At 50.7% G+C, this 20842-nt stretch overlaps 1 protein-coding gene across 1 annotated transcript; it reads right to left on the bottom strand.

Annotated features, from left to right (window-relative positions):
- Nucleotides 1-256: 256 nt before the first annotated feature.
- Nucleotides 257-19898, bottom strand: ONECUT1 (one cut homeobox 1). The gene is made up of 2 exons (XM_083712761.1): nt 18423-19898; nt 257-1351 (listed from the first exon to the last, which is right to left on the bottom strand). Exons 1-2 carry the CDS (start codon nt 19549-19551, stop codon nt 1059-1061), a joined length of 1422 nt encoding a protein of 473 aa, XP_083568887.1. The 5' UTR covers nt 19552-19898; the 3' UTR covers nt 257-1058.
- Between the last annotated feature and the right edge of the window lie 944 nt (nt 19899-20842).

The following is a 20842-nucleotide window of genomic DNA, read 5'->3' as shown; positions in this document are numbered from 1 at the left end:
GCCTAGAATTTCTAGTAATAAAAAGGTAGTTTGACACACATGGGCAACCTGAATTTCTGTAGTATACGCCTCTTTTCTGTCTTGGGGAGACTATCAGGTATTCCTACTGGAGCCCTGGGTTTTCACATCAACAAATGCAGGGTCCTCCACAAAGTGTAGTTTACCATCATATCGGCTCTACACTACTATCTTGTACCACTTGAGTGGAGAGGAAATTGCCACAATTGGGACAACGGTTTGTCTTGCTTAAAGCTGGATGCCTGACAACAATGAGGTGTTTACCCTTACATCTCTACATAGAATTTTGTGTAAAAATAGCTTTGGTGTATTAAAAGCATTGCAACAAAATACCTGCAATATAATTAGAAATGTGTTCTTTGGTACCTACCTGATATTTTTACAATGAAATTGTGGGGTTGTTTTGGTTTGTTTGTTTGGTTTTTTTAAAAATGGACACGTCCCTTAACAAACAAAGAGAATGCAATTGGTTCAGGAAGCATTCGAATTTCTTTGCCTTATCTGAACTTGTATCCAGGTATTGAACTGGAAAAGTTCAAACAATTAAAAGAGCAAAATCACACTACTTTTTAAAACGAACTCATGTGACTTAATGCTGTTATGGTTGTACTTTCTGAGACCAGCTCTGGCTATGTTCCTCGCTGCTGGTGGGCACCCGGAATCCTATGTACATCTTTCACCTCCATGGTGTTGCCGTAGAAACAAAGAGCCGTATCCGAGAGCATCCTTATCACTGGTAAGAAGCAATGGCTGCCCTCTAGATCACTAACCGGCCACATAGGGGGGAAGAGATCATGGTGTAAAGGTGTAAAACCAGCAGCCTGCTCTCTTTTCCCAGTCTCTTCATTTTGCAAACCATCATCCCACTAAAGTGTGTTTCTTCTAGCCAAGTCATCATTAGGTGAAGTTAAGTCTTTGGTTTCTTTGGGGCTTATAAATAACATTTTTTAAAAAGAGTTGAAGTATAAACCTGCTTTCTTGAAGTCCTGTTCAGTTATTTTTAAAGCTTTTCCACCGAAGATTAGTTTGTGGTCAATTCTTTACGCTTTGGTACAAGTGCTTGATGAGGAAGATGAGTTGCCTGAATTGGAGCCGCCCTCCTCTTGCCACTTATCCAGGCTCCTCCGTCGTGCGTTCATGAAAAAGTTACTGACCGTGCTGAGCTCCAGACCCAACTGCTGTGAAATGGTGATTTGCAAATCTTTGGAAGGGCGCTTGTTTTCCTTGAATATTGCATGTAGAGTCCGGCGCTGGACGTCCGTAAAAACCAACCTGGGCTTCTTGGGGGTGTTACTTTTGTCCTTCCCATGCTCTTGCTCTTTCCGTTTGCAAGCTGAAATGAAAAAGAACACAACACTATGGCTTGACTTCTGTGCAAAGTGTGGGGTTTGCAGCCAAATCATAAATGCATGTTTTGCTAGACAGGCACAGGGCCAGTACACAGAGAGTTCTTGAACTTCCTAGAGAGGACTCTCTATGTGGTCACTTCCCCTACCTGTTCTGGGCAGGAATTCTGTAACAAAGAGATAATCTATGATACTTCTTACCTGTATTGCATTTGCTGTCTGCATTGAAATGTAAGTACACTGGTACCTTGAGTTACAAACGCCTCAGGTTACAAATGCTTCAGGTTACAAACTCCGCTAACCTGGAAGAGTTGCCTCGAGTTGAGAACTTTGCCCCAGGATGAGAACGGAAATTGTGTGCCGGCAGCGCAGCGGCAGCAAGAGGCCCCATAAGTGAAAGCACGCCTCTAGTTAAGAATAGTTTCAGGTTAAGAACGGACCTCTGGAACGTATTAAGTTCATAACTAGAGGTACCACTGTAAATCTTTTTTGTTACTAAAAGATGTGGTTCATTCTCTGCAACGGAGGTGAAGAAGGGGACGTCAACAGACCACAAATAAAAGGGATAAAATGGTGTACAGTGGTACCTCTGGTTACGTACTTAATTCTTTCCGGAGGTCCGTTCTTAACCTGGAACTGTTCTTAACCTGAAGCACCACTTTAGCTAATGGGGCCTCCTGCTGCTGCCGCGCGATTTCTGTTCTCATCCTGAAGCAAAGTTCTTAACCCGAGGTATTATTTCTGGGATAGCGGAGTCTGTAACCTGAAGCATATGTAACCTGAAGCGTCTGTAACCCGAGGTACCACTGTAATTGCCTTATTCCTAAGCTTTAGTAAACTGCAAAATGTATAACTGCTTTACTCTGCTCTAAAGGCTTCCCAGCCCATTTACTTTCTTTATTTCTCCTAAACCTGTGGGATAGGAGGTTTAAATTTCTCAATCCCTGTCTCCCACAGTAAATGTCGGCAATGTGGTAACTGCTGACATTTGCAATAGTTCTTGATATTTTAGGATCAAGATTTGTTTTCCCCACCCCATTAAATTTATATATAGCTTGATTGTAAGGGGGGGGGCACAAGCAGTTTACCAAACTCCTATGTTCCTGGTATCTATGGCCCAGCCTTAAGGCTGGTGGAAGATAAAAGCCTCAGGAGTTGTTTTCTGATGTTGTGGCTGAGTAGTTGGGGCCTGCTGTGCAGAGGGCAGATCAGGGAGGCCTTAGATCCACAACAGCTAAAGCTCTCCCTGCTATTCCTCAGAGATCTACCAGACTGGGAAGAAAAACCACACCAGCCCCCAGGAGCTAGTATGACTGTTTGCTCTCCCATTGGAGTGAACTACAAAAGGGGGGCAAGCACCCCACCCTCTGCCCTGACTGGTGCAGGCTTGGCAGGATTAGGAAGTGGTCATGAAGTGTAGGGATGCGGGTGGCACTGTGGGTTAAACCACAGAGCCTAGGACTTGCTGATCAGAAGGTCGGCGGTTCGAATCCCTGTGACGGGGTGAGCTCCCGTTGCTCGGTCCCTGCTCCTGCCAACCTAGCAGTTTGAAAGCACGTCAAAGTGCAAGTAGATAAACAGGTACCACTCCGGTGGGAAGGTAAACGGCGTTTCCGTGTGCTGCTCTGGTTCACCAGAAGCAGCTTAGCCATGCTGGCCACATGACACGGAAATTGTACACCGGCTCCCTCGGCCAATAAAGCGAGATGAGCGCCAGAGTCAGCCATGACTGGACCTAATGGTCAAGGGTACCTTTACCTTTATGAAGTGTAGACTCCCCCTCCCCTCCCCTCCCCACTCCACCCCATCTCCATAGGTTTTCTAGGGCCAGGAATGATTTTTAGACAGCATAAATATGATAAACATTCTTAGCCAGCTCCTCCCATACTTTTGCATGATTGTTCCCTTTGGTGGTCACTAGGTGGTGGCCTTGTTCTCATTGATGAAGAATATTTAAGTAGAGTAGGAGCATTCAGCTCCATCTGGTTGTACTGGCAGGCTCTGCCCCCGCAAAGCCTGGTCCGGCCCAAGACATTTTGGCTCCTGAGGCAAAAACACAAAATGCCACCCCACTTCCAGGGAAAGAGTGAGTGGAGGCCTACATCAGGGACAAGAGGGGTGTAAAGATCTACCGTATTTCAGGAGCAAGCAAGGGAGTCAAATCAACCTTACGCAATGGTTGAAGTGTGAATAAAAGGCCGTTTCAGCGGTGGGTGCAGAAACCTGGAGACCCCTGAAAGGCACCCCACCTCCCTGGGGTGGAAGGAGACCAGTAGAGCTGCTGTGGAGATGGCATTTGGGGAGAAGGCTGCCAAGGAGGTGGCAGATCTGGTCTCCAAGGAGTGTGTTGTTGCTGTCCCTGCCAAAGCAGCAGTGGACAGCGTCTTCCTTGGAGGCCAGAGGATTCCTTATCATAAGTACAGGTTCTAGACATGCAAAGTTTGTTCTGTTTAAAAACACTGTGAGGGACAAGTAAAAGAGTTTTTGATCTTCCTGCATTTTTGATCACAGCTCGATGCAGCTCCATATAGGAACCGAGCAGCTTGCATAATAATAATAATAATAATAATAATAATAATAATAATAATAATAATAAATTAATAAATAAATAAATAAATAATATTTTTCTTATTTGTACCCCACCCTTCCTGGTTCAAAAACCGGGCTCAGGGCGGCTAACAACAAATTTAAAACACTTAATTGTAAAAGCAGCATGAAATACGGTATAAAAACATGAATAACAATAAAATTCAAAATTCAGAAATCAATTTAGGGGAAAGAAACATTAGATAATCCCCAGGGCTAGCTGGCTAAATTGGTCCTACTTGGGCCAGTGAGGAGGCCAGGGGAGAATTAGCTGTGGGGTCTCAGAGTGGGTAATCTTCATAAAAGGGGAGGGGGAGGGAAGGGAAGGGAAATAAAAGATCAGGCTGAATTCAAATTAAAGGCCAGGCAGTCTCTGTCTTACAGGCCTGGTGAAAGGAGGTTAAATCCTGAAGGGCTCTAGTCTCGTGGGACAGAGCATTCCACCAGGTCAGAGCCATCACTGAAAAGGCCCTTCAGGCCCTTGCATAAATGGAGGAACAGCTTCATTCATCCATGGGGCATAAGAAAGTAAGAAAAGCTTGCTGGATCAGGCCAGGGGCCCATTGAGTCCAGCATCCTATTTGCACAGGGGGAAGCCAGCAAACAGGAGACGAGACAAGGGCATGACCACCACTGGCCATGGAGGCAGAGCAGACTTTAGGATGCTTAGAGGGTTTTTTTTTTGGGGGGGGGGTTAGTACTGCCCCCTCCCCATGGAAGCCAGAGACAAAATAGTGGTTTGGGAAATAGAGTGGAGCCAGTTATATACAGCAGTGCATGAGCCACACATTGGAATAATGACATCCATCTACAATTGCAAATCTACAGCTATCTTTTCACCTTCATTTAGAGTGTTTTGGGTCAAATTTTGAGCCAAAATACATCAGTTTCATGTATGTAACCGTAATACATGTGAATTTCTCCCCAATATTTCTCCCACCTGTTTGCACAAAGCAGTCAAGGTGATCAATAAACCAAATGTATGACAGCACTAGCAGCCTCCTATCTAGCATTGCTTGGGAATTATAAGAAACCCAAAAAATTCTGCGCAGCCTTGAAATCAGTGGTCAGAATCAGTGCACTTTTGAAAGATTCAGTCTGCCTTCTTGATTCGAAATGGTGTCTGATTTTATCCAGACATAGACAAAAACATGGTCCTTGATGTCAGGAACCAGCATGCAAAATTTTGGTTGCAACATCTCAAGTGCTTAGAGAATAAACAGCTTTGCATGAAAGGCTCTGGCTTCCTGTGCTAGCTGCTGTCGTCCACTAGATGGAACACGCTCTCTGCATAAAAGGAGGAGCACAGCCAAACAAAAGAGGGAAAGTGAGGCATCTGCTCAATGTGACTCATCTATTCCCATTTCAGTAGATGTTGGAGGTGTCAGAACAGCAATATTCTAGCAGCCCTCTGCATATCATCATCATCATCATTATACCGCCATTCATCTGAGCATCACAGGGTGGTTTACAGTAGAAAAACACAAAAATACATAACATAATAACAAACTAAACAATAAAAAAACCCACAGTTTAAAAGGCCATATACATACAAACAGATGTAAAGAGTAATGGCATGTGCCTCTTTTTCTCTAGTGAAGTGTGCAGAATGAGGCCAACTTAGTGCCAGAAGTAGGAAATGCTAAACCAGGGGTCAGCAAACCTTTTCAGCAGGGGACCGGTCCACTGTCCCTAAGACATTGTGGGGGGCCGTACTATATTTTTTTGGGGGGGGGGAAATGAACGAATTCCTGTGCCCGACAAATAACCCAGAGATGCATTTTAAATAAAAGCACACATTCTACTCATGTAAAAACACACTGATTCCCGGACCGTCCGCGGGCCAGATTGAGAAGGTGATTGGGCTGGATCCGGCCCCCGGGCCTTAGTTTGCTTACCCATGTGCTAAATGAACCAATTCCTCTTAATAGCTGCTGGCAAAGTTGCCTTCTCTGAGCTCTGTTCTGAAATACCGGCAATGTGGCAAACGGAAAATAGGCAACCAATTTAACGGAATCGAAACTTCTGCCAAAAGGTAATGGCGCTAGCTGCATACTCTACCAGGTAGGAGGAAGTAGAAATACTGACAATGTCACTACAATCTGCCTCTTTCGGTTGAACCAAGATGAATGACCGACCGCCAATAACTCTAAATAGTTACTGATGCACTGAGGGAGGAGCATAAATCCCAGATAAAAGTTCCTTTTTTCAACAACAGCAACAACAAAGGCTCAAATATTTTGAGTTGACATGACTTCAAGCTTGATGAAATGAAAACTTAGTCATGTGGTGCAGATTCAAGGTTAGAGATGTTGCACCTGAACATTTGCTGAGCATTGCTAGGCATTCTGGAACACCTTTGAAGAAACCACGGGTGGTGGCAGTAGAGATCATTTCTTCCCAGAATTCCTGCTTCCTCCCACAATGGCCAATCACCTGTTTTCTTTCCATTTTGGGGACCAACTCTCTCCCCTGCTTCCTCCATGCACCTGCGTGTCTCTTACAATATTTGACCAGGTGTAGATCAGTGCTGCTTCTGGTCTGAAACAACCTCTCTCTTTGCAGAATAAAACATGGTGAGGGCCTGGGCAGGCAAGCAAGCACGCATGCACACCCCCCACCCGGTGACCTGGAGACACGTTCTGCCGCTGGGCTGAAGGCAGCCCATCATAACCCCTCACCCTGTTCTCCCAGTAGCCAGCCAGGGGAACACTTGGTATTGTCCATTTTTATATTATTTATTTTTACTTATTAAATCTGTATATTGCCCTTCACCAATAGATCTCAAGGCAGTTCACAGCATAAAAATACAAGGTAAAAACACAAAATAATAAATAATAACTATAACAATAACCTCCTCCCACAGTCCTCTTCCCCACTTGCCATTCCCAGCAACAGGTTTTCAGAGGTCAAGCATAGCCATATGGGCATCCCAGACTCTTGCAAATGCAAGGTGGAGAAGGAACATTTTGGATTGTTGCCTGGAATGAAGCTGTGTCTGAGCCCCCAACAAAGTAAGAAACAGTGAGACACAAGGCATTTGGCTGCAAGCAACTCATCTGGCAGCAGTTTCCAAAGTGGTCTTTTGGGGAGTCACATGCAACTGAGGAGCCTCTTTGGGGGTCCTTTTGCAGCCTGGCGGAAGCAAAAGCGTCTCTTTTCACCACCACTCAGAATTTGGCGGTTTGGGGGTTTTTTTGCCACCGATGCTTATCTAAGTTCCGAATTAGGGCCCCGCTGACTTGTTCCCACTATTGGGCAACAACCGTCCAACCTCCCTTGTAGACAAACATTAACAAAGAATAAATGAGCCTGAGGAGTGGAGGTTATAAATCAATCAGCCACAAGGACGCTGCCAAAAAGCAACTGCAGAGTCCCTTCTGGCATCAGCACAGGTGCCATTAAAGCATCGAAGGAGGCCTGCATGTGGTTTTCTAAGGAGTGGGTGATGAGAGGAGGAAGCGTTGGATAAAATACCCCTCCTCCTCTCCCCACAAACCAAAAAGGTCTTTAACAAACGTTGCAAACTGAAAATCATCAGCACATGTCTAATATCGGGGAGGGGGGTGCATTAGCTAGAACAACGGTTGTCAGTTTGCTATGCCAAGTTTAAGGTTCTGCAGTTAGAATACTGAACTCTAAAAAACTTGGGGCAGAGCATTGGGGACCAGAAGATACTCTGCAGCACCCCACAGCTCAGTTGTCCTAGAATGATAGAGCTGTAGAGTTGGATGGGACCCTGAGGGTGATCCCTGCTATGCAGGAATCCTGCCCACAGCAGCCACCCAATGCCACTCTCTGAAACTGCATCCATAAGTAAAAGCAGAATCACAGAAGGATGGCACCTTGGAAAGCTACCCCACAGAATCAGGGTACCATGATCAGTGGTATTCAACGCCACTGAGAGGTCAAGCAACAGTGACATGGCTTCACTCCCCACCTGCCTCTCCCAGTAAAGGTCATCCATGAGGGTAACTGGGGCTCTGTGAGATGAGCTGGCTATGTGCCCTACAAGATGCTCCAGAATCCCACACAAAGTGGCATGTATCCCTCTCACCCTCACTGGATAAGACAAAGGGGAAGAGCATTTGTTAAAAGTAGAAAGTTGGAAACAAACTGATGCTGGGGTTAAAAAGCCTCATGGGTCCATCAAAATCTGAATGCATGGAAGAGACCCAGTCCCTCTTTCTGTTCTGCCAATAGGTGCCTACAGCCAGGCACTCAGGTGAATAAGTATTTGGAGTGCCATTTCCCTTTCCTCGTTTCTTAACGTACCCCAAAGGGCTGGAGTAAGTATGTGGTGCTGGTGGGGAGGCTAGTAACTTGTGGGTACACACTCTTCATACAGGGGACCTCGGGTTAAGTACTTAATTCATTCCAGAGGTCCATTCTTAACCTGAAACTGTTCTTAACCTGAAGCACCACTTTAGCTAATGGGGCCTCCTGCTGCTGCCGTGCTGCCGGAGCACGATTTCTGTTCTCATCCTGAAGCAAAGTTCTTAACCCGAGGTACTATTTCTGGGTTAGCGGAGTCTGTAACCTGAAGCATCTATAACCTGAAGCGTCTGTAACCTGAGGTACCACTGTACAATAAAATCCCTGCACTGCATAAGGGCAGCAGTCTCCCGCAGACATTCTGCTACAGAGCTTAAGCAGAAGGCAATGTTGCACCTGACTGAAATCATTGGCAGGCGCAGACAATCAAATTAATTATGCAATAATAACAGGATCCACTGCACCACATTACAGTTTCATCCTAGGTCATAAAACGTATTTATGGTACATGTCTGATGATCAGTGATTCCATCCAGTGTCCCCAAGCTTTGATTGCAGCTTTTTTTATTATTATTCTTGCTGGGCTGATGCCAGATAATCTGCCAGGAAAAAGTGACTTTGGGGGAGAGAGTGTATTTGGAGGAGAGCATGCGGAAATGACAGAGAGGAGAGAGAATGTACCCCATCACAATTCACCTGAGGGTGAACTGGGTTCGATTTGTCGCTCTTGGCTGAGGAGCCCTCCACCTAAACCCCCTCACAATTCACCTGAGGGTGTGGCAGACCAGCCCCTTTATATTGCAGCAGATTCTTGGCCAGTCTAGTTGAAGAGGACCAGGGAACGGGTGCTGGCTAAGAGACCCTGGAAGCAGAGGCACTGTGCTAGTCAGAGGAGGTACAAAGAGTCCCAGCAGGCCGAATGCAGTCTTGGCATCTCCTCCATGCATCACCATGGCACAGAGTGAGGCAAGGCAGGAAGCCTCCCCCATTCCCAGCACCCCTTCCTCCTGGAAGCAGCACAAGACCGGCTCTTGGCAGCAAAAGTGAATTCTGCTATCATTTTCGAGAGCGGTGATTGATTGTTGCCTTTAACGTATTGCTTTAATTACCTGTCCAAGGCTGGGAATATTTCAAGCTGCAGTGGCGTTCATTTCCTAACTTGTTACTAAAATACAAATGTCAGCACAAGCCTTCTCCATAGGCCAGCAATGGAACAGGCTGGTGACGCCTCTCTTTCTCTTTCCCCAAAGGCTGCTTTAGAACATTGTCAGAGCCTTGGTGTGAACCCCAAAGTGGCTGAAGGGGAACCTGGGTCCTCGTTTGACCTCTTCTTGCAACTTGAAGAAGAAGAAGCAGCGTTTGGATTTGATATCCCGCTTTATCACTACCCGAAGGAGTCTCAAAGCGGCTAACATTCTCCTTTCCCTTCATCCCCCACAACAAACACTCTGTGAGGTAAGTGGGGCTGAGAGACTTCAAAGAAGTGTGACTGGCCCAAGGTCACCCAGCAGCTGCACTTGGAGGAGCGGAGAATCGAACCCAGTTCCCCAGATTACGAGTCCACCGCTCTTAACCACTACACCACACTGGCTCTCAACTTGCTGATTGAGGGGGCATTAAAGGGTGCTGAAAGATATTCTGAACTTTCCAAATGAGGGCAGAAGCCCAAAGAAATGGTTCAAGATAAAAAATGGGCAGATAGGAGACTGCAGTGTGCTGTAGCAAAAATGTGTGCTGGCTTAGAGATGCTCCAAAACATCAAGTTGGAGAGAAGAACACACAGGAGGCAATCGGGATTTCACCAGACATGTCTAATGACACCCACACCACAGAACAACAAGTGCAAAAGAGGCATTTAAAGTGGATTAAAGGCCACGACTGGACCTTTCCTAAAGGGCTCCTCAGCCAAGAGCGACAAATCCACTATTTTAAAAAGCCCCGGACCTTTTTGTAGTTTGGGAACGCATGGACACAAGCATTGAAAAGCATGAGGTGAATTAGTGGCTAGCAGGAAGGTGTGTCAGCACCCCACAGGCAAATTAGGATGAATGCTCTCTGCCATATGACCATCCAGTAAAAAAATCTGAACAAATGCTCAATATAGATGGCCTAACCTCCAAGTAAGCTCTGGGCCAGCAAAATGCTGAAAATTGCCCTATTTAGATAGGCCCTCGCAAGATTATTTTTTATCTAAAGCATTCAATATCTTTTAATGTTTTTTATATGTTTCGCAAATACTTGTAGACTTATTTTGTTCCAGTTTATATGTTGTAAGCCACATTGCTATGCTCTAAGAAAGAGTGAATAATTTTCAAATAATTGAAATAAGCAAATCAGAACAAATGTTCAGTAGTTGTCTGAAGGGGTCCAGAATCCACCTGGTTTGAACTTCAGCTGAGAAATGGAGCCTAAAATACCTTTTGAGCCTTTGTGGTGGCATCAGTGCCACATGTGGCCTAGATTAATGCAGGAAAGAAACTTAAATGTCAAGCTTTACATTTGAACAACAGGTTAACTGGAGGAACTGCTTTGAGGGTCATGTGTGAAGTTAGCGCTGTAAGACAGTGTTAAAGAGGATTCCCTGTTAGGGAAGTTTTTAATGTGTGATGTTTTATCGTATTTTTAATTTTCTGTTCGGAGCTGCCCAGAGTGGCTGGGGAAACACAGCCAGAAGGGCGGAGTATAAATAATAAATGTATTATTATTATTATTATTATTATTATTATTATTATTATTATTCCCTCTCAGATTCATTCCAATGCAGAAACTAGTTCTGCAGGTTTCCTTTGCTTTCCATGTGATGATGTGGAAAAACTGGACCTTGGCCTGAGAAATTTCAATGACCAGCCCTAAATGTGCATTTTGATTATCATGACCCATTGGACAATGCTAGTGTTGAGCATCTCCCTTGCTTGCTTTCATGCCCAAACAAGTTTCTAAACGCTCTTAAAATTTTAAAAATCCATAAAAGAATGGTCCCTTATCCTCACAAATGCTCACATAGCTAAGGAAGATGACACTGACTTGAAACAGCGCATCACCCCCAGTTCTTGATTCAAGGGCATTTTCCTTTGGGGCCGAGATTAATGGCCAAGCTGCTGAAGTCACCTCCTCCAGTCCATTTCTCATGTTCCATAGTTATGTGGGATTAGCAGAAGCTGCTACAGCAGGAAATTAGAAAACCAGAGCAGGCTTTTCAGCAAAGCAGGCCAGCTCCCACAACCACCTCAATTATCCTGCCAAGAGGTTTACTACCAGGCCCTGCCCAGGCTGCTGGTTTTGCCCTTCACTCTTCATAGTCTACGAGGAGCGCAGGAGAAGAACCATCACCTCCAGCGCCATCTCTGTGCAGTACCACTGGTAGCAACAGGCACCCCATTCTGTTGCCCTCTCTGCGCGTGCCACCACCCATGTATAGGGCACTGAGAGTCCCCACTACCTTACGGTGGCCTCCTTAGGAGTAGGAAACAGCCAACTGAATTCCAAGTCTCCTGCTTGGCAACCCCAGCACATCCCCACTTGTGCTTTCCCAGGTGCTTGAACCACCACCAGTAGCATGACTTCAATGGTCCAAGCAATGGGTTAGGGGACAATCAGCCCAGGACAGCCCAGAAATTCAGCAGTTTTGAACAGAGTATAGGAAACAGAGAAACGTGGAGATACAGTGAGCCTTCTAAATTAAAGTATCTTTAAAAACTAAAATACCTATGCCAGAATCCTGGTCTTCTCATCCTACACTAGGCCAATAGCAGAACGTACTCGCCTACCTTGGCAGTTCCAGGATGAGCAGCCCAAGAGGGAGGGAGGTGGTGGGAACCACCCTAAATTAAAGGCTATGCAGCCACCCCCCTTTGCTCCCCAGTGCCCCCAAACCTATAAAAACATTACAGTCATACCCTGGGTTGAAATGGCTTTGGGTTGAGCGTTTTCGGGTTCCGCTCTGCAGCGACTCGGAAGTAACGGAATGCGTTACTTCCAGGTTTTGCTGCTTGCGCATGTGCAGACACTCAAAATGACGTCACGCACATGCACAGAAGTGGCAAATCGCGATGCACAGACACGCAGGCGCGGGTTGCGCAGTGGCGTAGCGTGGGGGGTGCAGGGGGGCCAGCCGCACCAGGCGCAACATCGGGGGGTTAGGTTTAGGGGGCGCAAATCCACGGGTTAGGGGGCGCAAATCCACGGGTTAGGGGGCGCAAATCCATGGGTTAGGGGGTGCAAATTACTTGCCTTGCCCCGGGTGCTGACAACCCACGCTACGCCACTGGGGTTGCGTTCTGCTCTGGATGTGAACGGGGCTCTGGAATGGATCCCGTTCGCATCCAGAGGTACCACTGCATTCAGAATTGTGGTTTACCCAACCCACTAAGTAACAGCAACGATTAATTGCACATTTATTCAAAATCCAATTAAAATTATTTTGTTTAATTAATTGAACCAAACTGATGGACTTGATTGAGTGACACCAGCTTTTCAAAGTCTGATACTCATTTACACCCCAGCCCTCCCTTGGCATCACCTCTTAGCCCCATGCACACCCCGCTCAGTTTTGCAGATCAAGGCTCCTGTCAGAAAAGGGGCTGAGGGGTTGTTCTACAGTAAGGCATGGGGAACTGGTTGTGGGAATGTTCGGGGATGCAGGAGAGGATATATTGTGAGATTATATCCTTATCCAACTTGTACTAACAAGTGCCCCAAATATCAGCAGAGTAAGACATTCCCCTTTTAAGTTCGCAACGGTAACGTGTGCTCAGGTTCGCTAGAACCTCTATAATAATTACTCTGGTAATTTCCCCCTTTGTTCCCTCTTAAAATATAAGACACGACACAGTCTTTTATGAAAGTATAAAAAGAGTTCACTCACATTCTGTTCACAATCGGATCCCAGAAGGCAGACAGGCTTAATAAGGTAATATACATTTAGAATCTATCTTATAGGAAGATAGTCCCGTTCTCCTCTCTTGGCTGGGAGCCAAGAGAGCATCTTTAGCAGATGTTACTTCTTCGAAGCAAGATGGCAGAGAGAGAGAGGGCAAGAGAGAGATGGCTGCCCTGGCCTGTGCTTTTATCATTACCTGCACAGGTGAGGCCACACCCACCTCTGGTCACATGCGGAGGAAGTCTGTCCCAGGAAGTTTACCTGCTGGCTGGACAAAACATCCCTCCCCATGTCTCAACATGTACACTCTAGAAATGTTGTAATTGACTGTGTTTTACATCCCACACTGGTGACCCTCCAGAAGGTGCTGGACTGCAACCACCTCTGACTGCTGGCATTGCAGAGCTGAGGTCAGACCCCAAATGGCGGCAGGTGGAGGTGGAGACGCGTAGTCAGTTAGCATTTCCATTGGAAAGGCTAAGTTCTTGTCACCATGATTTCCTTGTGACAAGGAGTTCCATAATTCAGTGTTCCCCGAACTAAGTACAGACATTGGGCTCTGGAGGGATGGCGACACAGCCTTCTCATTTAAGACAGAATTTGCTGATCCAGAGGATCTAAGTAGGAAAGTCCATGTTTTACATTCCCCCTCTCCATGCCTCTCAATGTGTTTTTATTACTCCACTGTGATTTTCCCCCTCTCCTTCTCCTCTGACATGTGAGCTATACTCTGTTCAGATGGGCGGGGTATAAATAATATATTATTATTATTATTATTATTATTATTATTATTATTATTATTATTATTATCATTACTACTACTACTACTCCCCCACCCATTGGCAGTTTATTTCACATCTCCTCTCCTTTCCCCTCACATTCCTTTCCTTCTCCTGCAACAACTCTCCCCTCTCTATCCCCTTTCCTTCCTATTCCCAGGTGAAAATAGGAATCTTTTCTCTCTTCATCTTAATTCCTCCAGCACTGGGCCTTTTTCCAGTGGAAGATGAAGACCAGGGGTCAGCAAACTTTTTCAGCAGGGGCCAGTCCACTGTCCCTCAGACCTTGTGGGGGGCCAGACTATATTTTTTTTTGGGGGGGGGGGAGAATGAACGAATTCCTGTGCCCAACAAATAACCCAGAGATGCATTTTAAATAAAAGCACACATTCTACTCATGTAAAAACACACTGATTCCTGGACCGTCTGTGGGCCAGATTGAGAAGGTGATTGGGCCGAATCTGGCCCCTGGGCCTTAGTTTGCCTATCCATGATGAAGAGGACCTTCTCCACCTGAACTACCTGACCCCTATACTCAGCCCGTGCTGGCACCTATGCAGTAGAAAGCCTAGACGGCCAGCCAGGTGGACTTAGGTGCATCATTGCAGTGAATCAGGGGTGCCAACTTGAATAAAATATTGAGGACCCAGGTAAGCCCCGCCCCACAGAATTGATCGCATGACCTGGTGCATGCACACCATTTTAGTGTCAATGCCCATTAACTGGGGGCCACCCCCTCAAATATTTATGGGGGGGCCAAATGATAATAATTTATTATTTATACCCCGCCCATCTGGCTGGGTTTCCCCAGCCACTCTGGGCAGCTTCCAACAAAACACTAAAATACAACAACCTATTAAACATTAAAAGCTTCCCTAAACAGGGATGCCTTCAGATGTCTTCTAAAAGTTTGGTAGTTGTTGTTCTCTTTGACATCTGGTGGGAGGGCGTTCCACAGGGCGGGTGCCACTACCGAGAAGGCCCTGTGCCTGGTTCCCTGTAACTTTGCTTCTGGCAATGAGGGAACCGCCAGAAGGCCCTCATGTGTCCGGGCAGAACAATGGAGGTGGAAACGCTCCTTCAGGGAGGGACCTCGGCCCCTAGAAGCTGGCTCCTAGGCACTTAGTCAAGCCATTGATTTACCTAGCTCAGGATGGGCAGCAAGTGGTTTCCGGCGGGGCTATCTGGCTGCCCTGCCTGGAGGTACCCGGACTAACCCTTGGATCTTGTGCCTGCGAAGCAGATACTTTGTCACTGAGCAGGCAGGGAGCCCTGCAACCCAGCTGAAGGAGGCGAGGGCAGAGGCCCTGGAAAAACCCACCCTTGGTTTGCTGCGGAAGCTTCTGCAATTCCTGGCTTGAGTCGAAGTCGGAGGAGACCCAGAGGAAAGCCGCGGCAGGATTTCGCCTTTCTTTGAAGAAGCTACCAGGGGGAGGGCGAGGGGCGCGTTCAACGTCACCGGGAAAACCCTGCGAGGAACAAAAAGACATAGCCGCACCTCCGCACCCAGTCCAGGTTTCTTTTATAGCGCACCGGGGGAAAAATTGACCCCGTTTAGTGCAATTGTCTGGAAAGATCAAGATGAGACACGAATTTAAATGCTTGCGAAATGCGCAGATAGGATCCTCGGTCTTTCTTCCGATTTCAAGGATTCCGCCCTATTCGCGGCCCAGTGGAACTTTTCCAGGGAAGAAGAAAAAGAAGAAGAAGAAGAAGAAGAAGAAGAAGAAGAAGAAGAAGAAGAAGAAGAAGAAGAAGAAACCCCGAGGTTCTTGTTCGCTCGGTCTCCCCCACCCCCAAGGGACCCTTTCTTGTTGTGCCCCCCTCCTAGTCAATTGGGGTCCGCCATTTCTTACTTTCGGTTTGCCAGGCTCTCTCCGGCAAAGCGCAACTTGGCCAAATTTTTCATCACCTGCCCAGCCGAGGCCCCCTCCCTGGGCCTTTCTCCGGGCAGTTAAGCCGCAGCTAAGCCTAGGAGATGGCGAGCTGGGAGACGCTGGATGGGCGCTGGAAGCCGCCTGCTTGTCATTCTGGGCCAGCTGGGCTGCCTGGCAGGGCGCTTCAGGGGAGCGAGAGCAGCTTGGAGGGGCGGCTGCGGGGAGGAGAGAGAGACCACGGCAGATGCCACGTGTTTCGGACCATTGGAAAAAGCCGAGAGGTGGGAATGAGGGAAGCGAAGGGGCGAGTTGCTGCTGCTGCTGCTGCTGCGGGATCTTAATCGGCCCGATAATTCTTCCCTTAAATGCCGGAGAGCGAGTTATAATCCGGAGGCGAAATTTAATTTGCATTGCCTGGAGTAATTTACGACGTTTCGAACTGATGTTCATACATCAATATCAATCGGCGCAGATTTTTGCCACTTAGGAAGATCATCTCGCCTTTAAAACCTGCACAAAATAAAATCGATCGCGGGTGCATTTGCCGCAGATTGCTTGGCTTGGCTCTGCTCGAAGCCAGGAAAAGCGGCGGCGGGGCGAGGGGGCGCAGGAAGGCGGTCCAGAACCTGCCCGGCCTCCCCGAGGAGCCACCGGGGAGGAAGGAGAAAGCCTTCCTCGAAGACAGAGACCTCTGGGCCGCCGGCACCGCGGGGAAGCCGCCTCAGACGCTGCAGGCGCCTTCTCTGCTGCGTCTTGGGGATGTCACCGCCTCGTTGCCACAATCCGCCCTGGAGCTACCCGGGGCTGGTGGAGCAAAAATGGCCAAGCAGGGAGCTTCAGGCTCCTCACTCGTCGTCCGTTCCCCGCAGAATGATCAGGGGAGAAGCGGGGTAGGAAATCCCGTAGTCTTATACAGCCTCGGCTGTAACATATAGGATGGACTCATAATTATTAGATAATAAAATATAATAAAAATAACGAAATGTATTTCATAACTGCATTACAAAAATACATGCAACCTTCCAGTTCCAGCCACGAGGATTGCTTTGCGCGCGCGCACCGACTTCCCTCTCGAGGAAAGGGCGTGTCGAGTGATTCCGAGATCAAGGGTTGTTTCCTTCCAGTATCGATCTATGCAAATCCCCTCCCAATAATCGAAGGGGAATCTCTTCTCTCCCCGCCCAGCCGCCCTCCCCACGGAAGCAGCCTCTTGGCAGCGGGAGAGCCGTCCAAAGCGCCTCCAGCCGGGCACTCATGAAAGGCAGGACGGAGCCGTGGGTGATGCGCACGCTTTGCGCAGCTTTTGCCGCATCCTTCCACGACTTTTCCCGGCAAGCGCTGCTCTTGCTTGCGAGCCTCGACGACTCGGGTCTCCTCAGCGGCTTGGACTTCCCTCAGTCAAAGGGTCATTTCGCCAGCCTCAGTTTTGCGGGCTGTTAAAAGCTTTTGCCGGGTTGCAGGCAGCAGGCCGAGCCCGGAGGGAAACAAGAGCTGTCTTCCAGGGCGAGAAGCCAGCGCCTCCAAAAGCCAGGAACTTCCTCGGCTCTTCCAGGCGCCGCTGCTCTGAAGCGCACAGGCGCCACCTGCGCGGGACCTGCGCGCTCCTCCACCATCGCGCCAGGCCGGCCTTTCACCAGGAGTTCAGCCCGAACAGCTCGCCTCGTTTCTCTTTCCATCCACACAGCCGAGAGACCCTGCAGAGAGAGAGCCAGCTGTGCCCAACGCCTCTCCTGCGTAACAGAGACCTGTGGGGTCAAGGAGGCGGAAGAAGCCCCTTCCCAGGCCAGCTTTTCGCCTGACCCTCCTCGCCCTCGGAGGTGCCAGCTAGGGAAGCTCCTGACTTTGGCTTCTGGAAAATTTTGTGGGCAAACCGTTGGCTATTACTGTATTGGCTGAAAAGCGAAGCAAAAGAACGCGCCTAAAGCAAGGGGCAGGCGGGAGGTCTAAAAATCAGCACAGTAACGAGCTGGGTTTGCAAGGAATCGTGCACTGAACGCGATCCAAAGGGACCTGCAGCCACCACCTTGGACATTAATCCGGACAGACTGGAAGACGCTCCGCGGCGCACGCGTGTAAGAGGAGGCCTCCACGCGAGAATGAGCAGGGCAGCAGGAGGACCGAGGACGTTTAGGTGAAAACGCCAGAGCTGCAGCCATCGGCCGCCGCCTCTTGCAGTGGCCACACATGTGTGTGTGTCTCTCTGTGTGTGTCTGCCGCAGCCCCTTGGCACAACCGTGCGGCTCCGGACGCGAGGAGAGCGCGTGGAAACGCTTTCGGCAGGAGGGGGGCTTCCCACGTGGCCCCGATTCCTGCCCCATCCGGACGCGCCACAAAGCGCTGTAGGCCAGCTCTGCGCCTCGGAAGACCAGCCGGATTCGCGGCCAGGGAGCGACAAGAAAAAAAAGGCCGCGCGGAGAGGTCCCTCCCTCGCTCCTGAAGGCACCGCAACGACACTACACACCCCTCTCTCCCAGTGGCCACCCACCCACTCCATCCTCAATCTTCGGGCTGGTGGGCCTTTGTTTGGGAACGGTGCAGGGGGCGTTTTGGCCGAGCTGGCCGAAGGGGAACAAAGCCGAGAGAGCCCCTTGCGTGTGCAGCCCCCCACCTCGCGTCGGCCCGCTGCTGCCTCCCTCCCTCCCACCCCATTCCCACCGCTCACCTGCCAGCCTGAGCGCGGACATCCTCTGGAATTCGGGCTCCTGTAGCCACTTCCACATCCTGCGGAAAGTCTCTCTGCCGGACTTGAGCTTGCTCCAGGGCTTGGGGTTCCTCAGCAGGTCCGAGAGCGTCCCCTGGGAGCGGCAGAGGACGCGCTGGGCGAAGATGGCTTGCGGGATGCTGTAGCGCTTGAGCTCGGTGGTGATCCTCTGGGCGACTTCTTTGGTGTTGATCTCCTCCATCTGCCCGGAGCCGCTCCCGCCGCCGTTGACCTGCCCGGAGGCCGCCGCCGCTCCCGCCGCCGCCGCTCCCGGGTGGGCTTCCCGGGGCCCGGCACCCAGGATCTGCCCGTGGCCCGGCGCGCTCAGGTGGGCGTGGGGGTGGTGCGGGATCCCGTGGAGAGGCCCCATGCCGGGAGCCGAGGTCGGCGTCAGGTGCTGCTCGCCGTGCCTGGCCAGCAGGGCAGGGTGATGCGCTTCGTAGCCGTTGGGGGCCAGCATCTTCTCGGCGGCGGCGGCGGCTCCCGGGTGAGCGTAGTGGGGGAGCCCTTGCTGGGAGCCGTGCAGCCCGCCCAGGCCGGAGCCAGAGAGCGGAGACAGGCGCTGCCCCATGCCGGGGACGTCTTTGGTGTGGTAGGGCGAGTACAGGTTGTTCATGGAGGCGGCCAGGCTCCTTTCGTCCCGCATGAGGGTGAAGCTCCCGCTCACGTTGCCCGACAGCCGCTGGTGAGGATGATGAGGGTGCTGAGCCGGGTGGTGGGGGTGATGGGGGTGATGGTGATGGTGGGGGAATTTGTCCGCGACGGTGGAGATGGGCGGGAGCGGCTGCAGGGGCGTCAGGGTGGTGTAGGTGCTGCTCATGCTCAGGCCAGGCGGGGTCTCGCAAGCCATGGTGATGGTGGGGTGCAGAGGGCCGCCCAAAGGGTGCTCCGCGCCGCTCCGGTGGTGCGCGTAGTCCCCTCCGTCCAGGAGGGCGGCCATGCCCAGCGGGCGAGCGCCGTGGGCCAAGGGGTTGCTCTGGCTGCCGCCGCCGCCGCCGCGGGGGTGGGCGCTCCGGAGCAGGTCGGGGCCCGGCTCATGGCTCACCCCGTGGAGGTCGCCCAGAGTCTCCATCGCCAGTTGGGTGTTCATGGTGGCCGCGCGGGCGGGCGGGCGGCGCGCACATCTATCTGGCTTGGGGTGGCCCGCGAGACACCGAGGAAGCGCTTCCCTTGGCCGGCTCGCCTGCAACGCCGGCACCTTCCCTGCCCCCGAGGCCGCTCCAAGCTCGCTCGCTCGCCCGGCCTGGGATGTTGCTGGCTAGAATTTGGGTTTTATTCCAGGGGGGAGACGCGGCTGGGGGGGGGCTTCCTTTGGTGTTGGGAATGAGCCCCCGGCAGATGCCTCCCCGCCGGTCTCCCTAGAACAGCCTCAGCCGCGCCGCCAGTCGGGCTCCGTGCGCCTCCCTCGCCATCGCCAGCTCTCCCGCTTACTGTTTCAGTGGCTTTGGTGACGGGCTCCGCGGTTGCAGCTGCCGGGGTTGGGAGAAAGCGGACATGCGCGCTGGGGACTCACGCAGCTCCTCCCCCTTCTCTACGCCCCCCCCACCTGCGCGCGCGTCGGGACCCACACACTCACACGTGCCAGCTGCTGGCGCGCGCGCAAGACCGGCTAGTCCAGAGATGGGCTGCTGCGCGCTGGCGTCGGAGGCTGAGAGTGCCAGGCACTGACCAAGAATGTGTGTCGGGGTGTGTCCATGGAGGAGGGCGCCCGGAGAGGCCGCCCCTTATTCTCCCCCCGCCCGCCCCAGGCTTGGGACTGTCCCCGAACTTCCCGCGGGTCGTGGCTCATCTTGCCCTGAGCTCCACGAGAAGGCGGCGTCTCCCTCCGGCGCCGCTGGGTGCTCCATCCTCTCGGCGACTTCGCGCTTCCAGCAGAGAAGCTGCGCGCAGCTCCGGGCGGCGGATAGGAAGACTCCCTCGCGGGTTTTTCACGCCTGGAGAGCGCCGGTTCGGAGCGGGTCGCAGTCTCCGCTGTTGCCGGCCGAGCAGGAGCGCCGAAGAACCAAGAGTGGGCGGGGACGAAGGCAGACGAAGCCGGGAAGAGAGAGTCAGAGGCGCCCCCGTGGTCACGCCTTCGCCTTCAAAAGGCTGCCATCACGTGCCACACATTTACCTGGGAGGAGGTCCCCCCTAGAAGTCAGTAGGCGTGGGAAGGGTAGCTTTCTTTGGCAACCTTTTTATCTAGTTCCGTATTACCAACACTGACCGGCAGCAGAGGCTGTCCAGAGGTTCAAGGGACCTCCGCAGGAGATTCCGGTGGGAATTGTACCTGGGACGCACAGCAGGCGCTCCTCCCACTGAGCCACTATGGGCGTAGCCAGGATTTATTTTAGGGGGGCAGGCTTTATGTTAAGGGGGGGGGGGGAAACCGAGTTATCTGA

Source organism: Podarcis gaigeae (genome assembly GCF_964106915.1).
Source record: "Podarcis gaigeae genome assembly, chromosome: 14".
NCBI classification, from domain to species: Eukaryota; Metazoa; Chordata; class Lepidosauria; order Squamata; family Lacertidae; genus Podarcis; species Podarcis gaigeae.
Note: the sequence above shows the minus strand (reverse complement) of the source record. Positions and strands in the feature narration are given on the sequence as shown.

Coding starts and splice junctions, on each gene's coding strand:
- ONECUT1 (XM_083712761.1), bottom strand. CDS start 19,551: ATGAACACCCAACTGGCGATGGAGACTCTGGGCGACCTCCACGGGGTG. Junction 1,352..18,422: donor GTCCGCGCTCAGGCTGGCAG/GTGAGCGGTGGG, acceptor TTTTCATTTCAG/CTTGCAAACGGAAAGAGCAA.